This window comes from Hippoglossus hippoglossus, chromosome 9 (genome assembly GCF_009819705.1).
Source record: "Hippoglossus hippoglossus isolate fHipHip1 chromosome 9, fHipHip1.pri, whole genome shotgun sequence".
NCBI classification, from domain to species: Eukaryota; Metazoa; Chordata; class Actinopteri; order Pleuronectiformes; family Pleuronectidae; genus Hippoglossus; species Hippoglossus hippoglossus.
Genome location: NC_047159.1, coordinates 8,761,341 through 8,771,825, shown reverse-complemented (window position 1 = coordinate 8,771,825; position 10,485 = coordinate 8,761,341). Strand labels below are relative to the sequence as shown.

The window sequence follows — 10,485 nt, the reverse complement described above, 5'->3', positions numbered from 1 at the left end:
ATTCATTAAAGCATAAACAGCCAATAATCTAAATGTTATGTACATAGGTAATAAAATGAATTGATAAGCCTAAGGTGTTAAAGGTGAAGAACAGGACTGTTATCACCCTCGTGCAGTAAAACAATGGGCTGTCATGCCACTGTATGTTCAGTTTACAGCATGTGCACTACTTGCTGTGTGGATGAGCGTCTCACTATCAATGTACTGAGTCTGCTTCGATAAGTGTTATTATCAGAGCTCGTCCACTTCTTTGGAAGCCGTCGTAGATCCCACAGCACCACAGGCCTGTTGTTATCGTCACAGGACACAGTCCCAGACTCCACTTTGCCCTTTGAAACTGCGCAGACAGAACAAAATCTGAAAAACAGTGTGAAAAATGCTGAAACGTTTCGTGATCTCCACCATGACCAGAGCTGCTCCTCAGACACGGAGACCACCAGACGAAGAGGAGAGATCCCAGTGGAGCTGGAGTGACGAAGCCGGTACAACAATCCAAACACCACATGAAAACTGACACACTTCCAAATATTCCAGTAAGACAAGTAGACCACTGTTGTGACTGCATTCCACCCCAGCGAGAGAGAAGCCAGCCAAGTTCAACGTCTACCCTCATGACATTCATTCTGTCAAGTCATTCATTCAGGGGTTTGCATTCAACTTTCAAACAGGAGAACTGAGCAGAAGAAAAACAGCACCGAATGCATTTTGTAATAGAACATATGTACAGGTGAGTCATACAGGCTGCAGCACTGTGTGTATTTAAAAAGAGTTCTGACCACATTCAATATAACTTTAAAAGTGAAAAAGTCACTCATGAAAATCCTGTTTGTTTGTATCACTTACACTCACACAGCTCAACTTGTTTTTTTTTTTATCTTAACTGTGGTGTTGCTGTTTTCCTTTTATCACACACGTCTTTATTTTGTTCTGGACTGTGTGCATATAGTCCCAGAACGTGTGTTATTGTCGTGTTTTGTTTGTTTTGATTTATACACCTGAAATTACACTGAAGTGAAAATAGTCGGGTGAAGTGAAAGAGGAAAACTTAAATATTGTGATAATTTTATTCAAGTGCAAATGATGTGATGCTGAGTGAGATGAAATCAAGAGGAAGCATTAAGGAAGAAAGACATTTTCACCAAGTTAAAACGATGAATAAATAAGTAACCAGAATAGCATGAGGTAGAGCCCAGGCCTCAGTCAAGGCCCAACACATCTGGATTTTTATTTGGATCGGCACCAAATTGCAATCAAGGGTATTGGCCCCCTAAATATTCCTTTTTTTGTCATCAAGATCAACTCCCACTCCAACAAACATCAGCAAAATTTTAAGTTAAGCAATTAAACTTAAAATTGTAAGTTTTGTGTTTGAGTTTGCTCAACTTTCAATTGTAATTTCTCTTAACTCAACACATAGTTGATGATTACATTGTAGCAACATTGAATCCTAACTTCTGTTAACTTAACTCAGAGTTGAAGTTACTTATATTTTCGATTTGTAACAGCTTAAAATCGTTACTTCTGTTCACTCAGCTTCAACTTGATGCGACTTATAAATTCACAATGTTGCAACTTTCTATTCTTACTTCTGATAACTTAACTCAGAGTTGATATAACTTATAATTGTCAATTGTAATAACTTTAAATTTGTACTTCTGTTAACTTAATTTAAAGCTGATGCAACTTATTATTTTACACTTTAAAAACTTCCCACGTGTCAACATATACTATAATTAGTGGAGTAACTTAAAATTGCACAATCAAAAGTTAAGGTTATTACAAGTTATTACAATTAGGACCAATACATTTCCATTACATGAGGCTTGAATAAAATTTTAAAAGAACTAAAGTGATCTGTAACTGTCTAAAACAGTTGACAATAAAATAACACAGCTACTTAGGTCCAGAACTGTCTGTGTCAAAATGATCAGCAAATATTCAATATTCAACGTATGAGAATCTTAACATAAGATGGTGCAATAAGGAGCAGAATAAATGTAATAGAAGTGTGACTGATGGGCAGGAAGGGAGAAATACAAAAAAACAGAGAACAGGAGTTGGAAGTAGATCTGAGTTTCTGAGTATCTCAGAGAAAGTTAAATTAACATAAAGACAGAAGGAGGGTTTAAGAGGAAAGAATTAAAAAAAATAGGGAGTATAGGTGATGAGTGATGAGATAGCGGGAAATGTAGAATGCCGAGAAGGATCCACCCATGTCAACAGTAAAGTTCATGACACTTGTCACTTGTCACACAGCTGTGACCCTTCGTCTGACAGACAGGACATCAAACTGAAAAAAACATTTGTATCGATTATGAAGCTGTTACTTTGATGATTCCAAATATTGCATAAAACATTTTTTCCACCAAGATTAAATTGATGTCCTTGACATATTGACAAACTAAATATAAGACTCCTCTTCCCCATATATACAGTATGAAGCCAATAACAAGTCACTGTTGGCCAAGTACAACTCTTGAAGACAAGTGCACTGGGAGAGATAAAGACAACAAAAAGTACAAGTGTCTTGAGTTAATGTATATTATGATTTGGCACAATACAAATAAAATGTAATTAAATACAGTGGAATGGATATGGTAGGGTAGAAAGGTCAAAGTTGAATTCAAACTCAAGTACAGCATGAATAAAACCTTGTGAGTCTATCTTTAATGACAGTATATTTTTAATATATAGTTTCTACAAATAAATACTCACAGGACAAGTCCTGAACAGCCTCTCATGACTCGGAGGTACAAGGGAAGATTCAAGGCTGCAGTTTGTCTTTGTGCCGTCATGTCGCATGTCATGGAAACACGTTATACAATAGGGTTCAAACTATTTCTTAAAACTGCATTCACCTTTTTCCTCCCCAATTACTAAGGGACTCAATAAATGAACAATATATTCCGGTCTAGTAAAGTTGATAATTCAAGTATATTTGGTCTTCACCAACTTCTTATATAAATCAGGGTTCCATAACCAATGGCCCAGCGCCAGCAAAATAACACATCAAGTGAGTGAAGAATTACTGTAAATATTCTCACCTTTCATACATTTCATATGTGACTGTTCACTGCGTCGTCTCATGTGTAAGAGAGAGAGAGAGAGAGAGAGAGAGAGAGAGAGAGAGAGAGAGAGAGAGAGAGTTTGAGTCTGTTGAAAGGGAGTCAATCACTATTCTTGCACTGAACATTTGCACTGTGCTTATCTCTGTACATACACATAGCTACTCACTTTAAGAAAAATATTTGTTCATGTTAAATGTGAATATTATTTTACTTTGTAAGTAGTTCTGAGACTCCTTCATATCTTTGATACATTTTGATTAAGTTCAGTCATAGCTACAAATCTTAGCTAAAGGAAAGCAATTTAGAGAGAGAGAGAAAGAGAGGTGGAGAAGAAATACAAATACACTCTCTCATGTTTTTCAAAAACACATATTAATGACTCATATATCAGTAGAACAAGAACACAAAGTACATCAAAATTATGCTGAATAAACAGATGTGTTTGCATAACTGATGAATGTTGGTATTCTAAAATTTGTTTATAAAGTAGCAAACTTAAAAAAAACATGTTCCCACCAACAAATAACGTTTACTTTTGGCATCTGCAACCAAAGCTCATTTCATGTTTCAGATTGTCAAATGATCAATATCATTTTTCGACGATTTCTATCATGGTAAAAGCAGTAATGCGTAGTGTTTTACAGTGAAGGTTTATGCATAGGGAGGAGTTAACCATAATTTAAGACTGAGAGAAAGTTCAAATCTGGATCTAATTATATAATGTCTGGCTTTATTGTTTCAAGCCAAGAAGCTCAACATCCTCTGGTTGTTGTTGTGGATGAATTATCAGCCAGCAATGTTCTGACTCTGCACTGTTCCTTCCTTTTAGTGAAGGATAAATCATTTGATAGGCAGCACCACGATCAATAACGGGCTCTGCAGGAGGCTGCATCCTGCCTGGCACGCGCTGATCATGGCCTCTTACAAAACAGGTGCTTCACTGGGGCAATGGGGGCTGTCACTCTGCTGTTACGTAACTCTGGCTGGAGGCCATCCCATGGTTGACCTGCTGCAGAGAAACCCTGAGGAACCGTGTTCAGCTAGCTCACCTCCCCAATATGTTGAGTGAAGGCAAACTAGGATGGCATGTGACTGTAAAGATAAGATAAGATAGTCCCTTACTAGTCCCTTGATGGGGAAATGGACGCGTGTTTGTTGGTTCACTAAATTGTCGGTAATAAAGATAAATATGAGAGAAATGGCCTCTTTAACTGAATAAAGGCGCAAGTGAAAACCAGGGTGGTGCAGAATGCATGAGGAGATTCATTTTGGATGAGTCGATGTGACTGAATCCATCTCATGATGCTGACCTCATATTTTTATTTCTAAAAAACTGAGATCTAAATGGAAACGGTGTTTCTGCAGAACTAAAATACCCACTTTTAAAAATCCAAGCTCAGAAAAAACACAGAATACCTTGTACATCTTCCATTTGTTCACATGTTCAAACAGCATAAAGACAGTATAGTGAGGAAAAATGCAAATGGAGGTCTGGAAGCCATTGGTAGGCAGAATGCAATGTTCATGTCATATTACGTCAAACTCTCTCATCAGGTTTGGAACACTCTCGGTCGTCTGTGGCGTTTCATGTTTTCCCCGTTGTTCAAGTGGATATAGGAGAATCTGATTTAAACACAAAACACATTTTTCCGTCAGAATCTTTTCTTGCCAAGGAGATATTCATTTGAGTCTGGTATTCATATACGCTGTTATCAGTGCATTATTAAAGTCATCTTTTTATTGGTCAAGCTAATGACCAATTTTTCTTTTGAACTAAATCACAAATTCCAACGCGTGCAATTATTTATTTGTTTGCCAGGCTGGTGCCAGACAGAGTTAATCAATGTTCATCTATTGCTGTATTTCCACTGATGTGATGAGCAATGTGCCATTAGAGGCTGACCAGCCTACTTTCATTAGGTTCTAATTTGATAGAGGAGTTGATAGGAGATAACACATCCCCCACGTAGCAGCAACTAACTGAAGCCGATCTTTTGGTGCCATCACGGTTACCTTAGGTCGTAACATTTCCCTCAGTGATATAGAACACACAGACACACACACACACACACACACACACACACACACACACACACACACACACACACACACACACACACACACACACACACACACACACACACACACACACACACAAATCCGACAGGTATTCATTGAGTGATCCTGTAATTCAGTGCCAGCGATAACACGTGAATCCCTTCGTATCATGGATTGTTGTTCAGGATGTGTCTGCTGCTTATTGGTGGAAAGCTCTGAGTTGACAAGCTACACTCGTTGTCATGGAAATATAGAAACAATAAAAAAACGAAAACATCAAGAGGCAGCACTTCACTACCTTAACATTACTCTTAGACATTTTTTTTTTACGTTTTACACCAGAAACAAGAACATACTTTCAATTCGGCCAAGTCAAACTTGACAGAGAACGACAGAATTTTTTTTTTATTTCACGAAACAAAAAACATAAATAAGGACCATGTGGCCTGACTAACAACATTGTGAAGTTTCATAATTTATTATTGAATAACATTACTACTGTCCCTACCACCCCGCAGTATAAGCTGGGGTGGTAGGGACAGTAGTAATGTTATTCAATAATAAATATAAAAAAATGTGAAACAGTAAAGACAGCCCAAACTGCAGTTCTGTGAAAGGGTAATCATGTTTAATGGTCTACAGTCATGGCCAGATTCATCATTTACTGCATCACAGAAAGCAGGCATGCGTTTGACAGAGCTATGAGAGGTGCTATGCTGTAAAAACTACACACTTCACAAATACAGCTCCAATCAAAATATGCCAAGATCCTGAGAGAGAAGAAAAAGAGTTTTAATCTAAACACATTTGATCTGCCAATAACAAAAAAGAAAACAAAAAATAGTCCCTCTCTAAATTCTCTCTTGGTCAAAACACATTTAGGAGAAACACGGTCGCTGGCTGATTTAAACACTCCTTCCACGGACAGAGTACTCTGTAAATAAATTACAAAAGCATCACACTTTTAAAAACAACACAACTCTGAAGCTTTACACTTCTTCATCCAAAAACGCAAACGGAACAAACACTTTCTTTCTCTTGAATTAGACTGTACAAACAGGGTTACATTTCATCACAAGGCTCAACAGGTGTTAAGACTATTTAGAGTGGTACAAACTAAACACAGTTATATAAAAGTGCTCCATCGAGATGCGTGTGTTCCTTTTTCCTTGACGTGGAGACATTTTAAGAGAAACTCTATAACAGCAATATCTTCCAGTTTTGATGTTGTTGTTTTTTTAAAAAAATGCTTGCGCTCTACTCTTCGATTATGGGCCATAACTTTAGAGAAATGTGGGTGCACAGGTCATGGGCAGACAGGAATGTTGTTATTGGAAAAGGGTCTCCTCAGGCCCGGCAAACAAAAGGCAGATTCAGTCCATGTCCGAGCCTATTCATGCATTCATCCTGCGCTCATCAGTATTTGCCAAGCTCACACTGGGCGGCGATAAAGCCATTCTAATTACCGGGTTGTCCTTTTGAACCGGTCCGCTCCGGATCTTTTTTATTTTTTTTATTTTTAACTGCTTAGTCATAGTTGGTTCTGCATTTCACTTCCCTTGGATCCATCTCACATTGTCATTTCAAACGCAACTGTCTTCGTCATGCGGAGCCTCCTTCGCTGACCGTTAGTTGTTCTCTTGGGAGGCCGTGGTCCCCTGAGGAGAAAGCGAGAGAGAGACAGAGTGAGACGCTGGGGTCAGGTCAGTGAATTACACATTAGCTACAGCGTCGCCTAAGTACGTCCACCTCAAGGCTAAACCTGGATAACACAGCAGCTAACTGGTCATCTGTCCCAAATCCTCAACCTCGAACCACAACGATTCAAAGCTTTGTGCGTGTGCTGAGTTCAGGTCATTGTGTACTCAGGCTTGCATGCTTGTTTCTCCTACTATCTTATCTCCGCTGCTTTGTGTTGCAATGTAACTCACTAACTTGAGAGCGTGGTCAAGGTATGCTTATACAACGCGTAGATTTCAGATAAGGCCACTGTTGTTGGCTGAAGCAGGCAGAGGTCCAACACTGCGGCTGCTCTCGTTTCACATCTTCACCTTTTTAGTGTAAGTTTCATTCTTGTGTAATTAAAGTTTTTCACTTTCGAATTTAAGAGGAAGTTTTACATTCATAAGGTCCATTAATAAATGATGACACTTTTTCTTCCCTGAACATGAAGAACAGCTCCCACTTGTTCATTGAGCAACTTTTCTTGCGCACTACAGGAACATTTCTGTTGAAACAGCAGCCGCATATGGAAACAAATAGGAAAACTTACTCATAAAACATCAGTCTTTTCCAGGGGTGCTGCTGTACTTAATGTGAGCAGCAGCACACTATTAAAAGTCCCCACATCCTGCTCATAAGGAGGAACATTTCAGGGGGTGGAGGTGGTTGTGTGCGTTCAATTAAATGTTTGTCGTTATCCTGTGGGTGGTATTAAAAAGACTAAAGTGCTGCGTGTGTGCAAGTAATGTGATATATATAATATGTACATTTGAGCAGTTCTGTATGTATATATGCATATTTCTGTAAATCCATAAATAGAAAAACAAAAGAGGTTTGATAGAATGAGTCTCTCTGTTCAGTTGCAGCAAACATCTACTTACTTTAATGTCTTATTGTTCTGAGTGCAATGCTAATTTTAAAAGTTTTCTTATTTTGATATATTTGGGTTTAATTTCCAACTATTTCATGAATCCCACCGACAGAATTTGACTTTAGCAAGGTTTGGGATTCCAAAGGCCAAGAAACCCTCTGAGTTTGGGTTTTCGAATCTGATGTTTTTCCCCTTGGTTATGTAACTGTAAATGTCATGGAGGTTATGTTTTAAAGCAATAGAAATGAAATAAAGCCCCTTACAAAAGGAGTCCTCTCTCCGTATTTGCTCCAGAATGTCATCTTGACAGTGTTCCTGTGGCCTGTCCGCTGGTCAAAGGTCTGGCACGCCTGGAAAGGGGGACTGTACAGGTGCAAACTGACTGCACTCTCAGTGTGGCTGACATTTTCCACACGATGCAGGCCCAGGGAGTCTACACACACACACACACAGACACACACAGACACACACAGGAACAAGCAACATACATTTAGACAGAGTATGCCACTGGAATGCTGTGAAACGGGGCTCACAGGTCTCGACTCAGTACAAACATCACACGGGGGCTCTGCTGACTTTGTTAAAAGCACAGATTCGGGGAGGGAGACCTGAATATTTCAGTTCAATGTAAAGTTACAAGTGGCTGGTAACTGTGAGGCCTATCGATTAAAACACATTACACTGAGATAAGTCACAGCAGCATATCTTGTGAGGAACAGAACATGTAAAGGATGTTTGTTCTACTGTACAGAACACAGCAGTTTAGCTACACAATGTGAGTGTGTCCTGAGCACAAATCTGAGTGATGTTAACATGAGAGAGGAGCTGACTCTGAAAAACAGAAACAGTCCACACACACATGGTGGAGTTTCTCACCGTTTATGTAAGCAACCTTGTTTTCCTGGAGAATTCTCTGCGACCTCTGCACCATATCTCCGTGAGATTGACAGTCGGGCCACTCGAACAGCGTCTCCTTCAGCTGACCCTGCAGCAGCTTCATGAAACAGTGGGAGTCTGTGTGGTCGTGGATGCTGCTGCAAAGCGTTAAAAGGAACACAGAGGGACACGGCGTCAGAAAACGTCCGGACTCTTCACGACAAGTTCAGAGACTGTTCTAAAAAGTTACAAAATATATATAACGTGTCTAGTCTAAAGGCAAGAGGATTTTTGTATCTGGAAGAGTTTGCGTTTTTCGAAACTCTCCGTGTCTCCGGTTGGAAGGGCTGAGTTCATCAATAAAATGTGTACGTAACATGATGTAATGCTGTTTCAGTTCCAAAAACAATAAGCTGTAACACATGTGTCACACATTGAGGCTGCTCCTGTGAGACATGAGACATTCTTTAAGACTCTGGTAAACCGTTACGTACACCACATCCCTAGCGCTGCACTAAATCCCAGCACCAGTCCAGATCGCTCTGAGGCTTGAAACACGCCTGGAAATGTCCAGAAAACTCTCACAAGAGCTGAGATGTGTGTAACACTTACACTAAAAATGGTAAAACCACATCCCTGTTACAACCACGTCCACACCACAGTAGGTATGTGAGAGAACTGCAGCAGGGATGCGGTGCTTGCTCTTATTGTAGACCTCACATAAAGACCCTGCTGTGCAGTTTTTCAGCACATCCACAAATGATTAAACCACATCCAATCTGAATGAATCGCTTCCAGGTCTATCGTCTATATTCCGGTGACGTTTGTGGACAAAGTGGTGGCGTACGACCGATATCGTCAAATAATGGGTGTTGACACAACCTTTCTGTCAGGCTGGGGAACATTGGACCCTCTTATCTTTAACAACTAATAAAATAATGGCCCAAAGAAAATCACTTGTATCTGTTGTATAGAAAAGAAACATCGGTGAACCTTGACCCGAGAAAAGAAACTCATAACACATTAGCTTCAATGGATTCATCAACATAGGTTTAATCTAAATATAGGTCTGTCAATTTGAAACTACTATAATACGACTGGTATAACAATACAAATAATAATAATACAAATAAAATTATTCTTATTAATAACAATAATAATAATAATAATAATACTTTTAATTTGTATAGCGCTTTTAACAATGCTCAAAGACACTTAACATCTTAACTATAAATATGAAATACACATCTTAATCACACACTGGAATTTAAAATACACATCAAATATATGGTTAATAGGTTTAAATATGTCTGTGGTAATCTATGACACCCAAAGTATTCTATTGCAGTAAATAAGAAGATTATATATCAATATAATCTTCTTTTTTACTGCATATATTACATATTATATACATATGAAGTTAGTTTTTGTCATGTAAACTACTGTGTTCCATGTGGAAGCGTCTCACCTGCCGTGTCCTTCACCCCAGCACAGAATCATGAGATTAAACTTCCCGTTTCCCTCATCCACCAAGTTCCTTGTGTACCTGAAGAAAAAAAGAAGAGTACAACCGGTTAAACGAGCAGGAAAACGTACTGTGTGGTACATTATGTATCTGAGCTGAAGAGTTTCTTGGGGAAATCCAGAGGACAACATGTTTCACTGGAACTAGAAAATGTAGCTGTAGAATGTTTTGTAAAGTTGATATAAATCCATTCTAGATCCATTTTATTTTTTGACAAACTTAAAGCTTGATGCGTGCCCCTGTGTATTATGAGGTTCATTTTTTTTTTTTTTTTTAATGTCTTGCCACAGTGCAACAGCTTGATTTTTATTTATATGGTCAATTCCATCCACTCAACTTTTTTTACAATAAGGAAATGTGCTATA

At 38.7% G+C, this 10,485-nt stretch overlaps 2 protein-coding genes across 2 annotated transcripts in view; one reads left to right on the top strand and one right to left on the bottom strand.

Annotated features, from left to right (window-relative positions):
* Positions 1-6,370: 6,370 nt before the first annotated feature.
* Positions 6,371-10,485, bottom strand: part of cdo1 (cysteine dioxygenase, type I) — a 5,941-nt gene continuing 1,826 nt past the window's right edge. Inside the window, exons 2-5 of the mRNA XM_034595119.1 lie at positions 10,064-10,141; positions 8,596-8,753; positions 7,983-8,152; positions 6,371-6,784 (exon numbers count right to left, since the gene is read on the bottom strand). Of these exons, the coding sequence (XP_034451010.1) occupies positions 6,755-6,784; positions 7,983-8,152; positions 8,596-8,753; positions 10,064-10,141 (436 nt within the window). The 3' untranslated portion in view covers positions 6,371-6,754. The remainder of the gene's footprint in view (positions 6,785-7,982; positions 8,153-8,595; positions 8,754-10,063; positions 10,142-10,485) is intronic.
* Positions 7,422-10,485, top strand: part of commd10 (COMM domain containing 10) — a 77,317-nt gene continuing 74,253 nt past the window's right edge. Inside the window, exon 1 of the mRNA XM_034595121.1 lies at positions 7,422-7,432. The gene's annotated coding sequence lies outside the window, so the exon portion shown is untranslated. The remainder of the gene's footprint in view (positions 7,433-10,485) is intronic.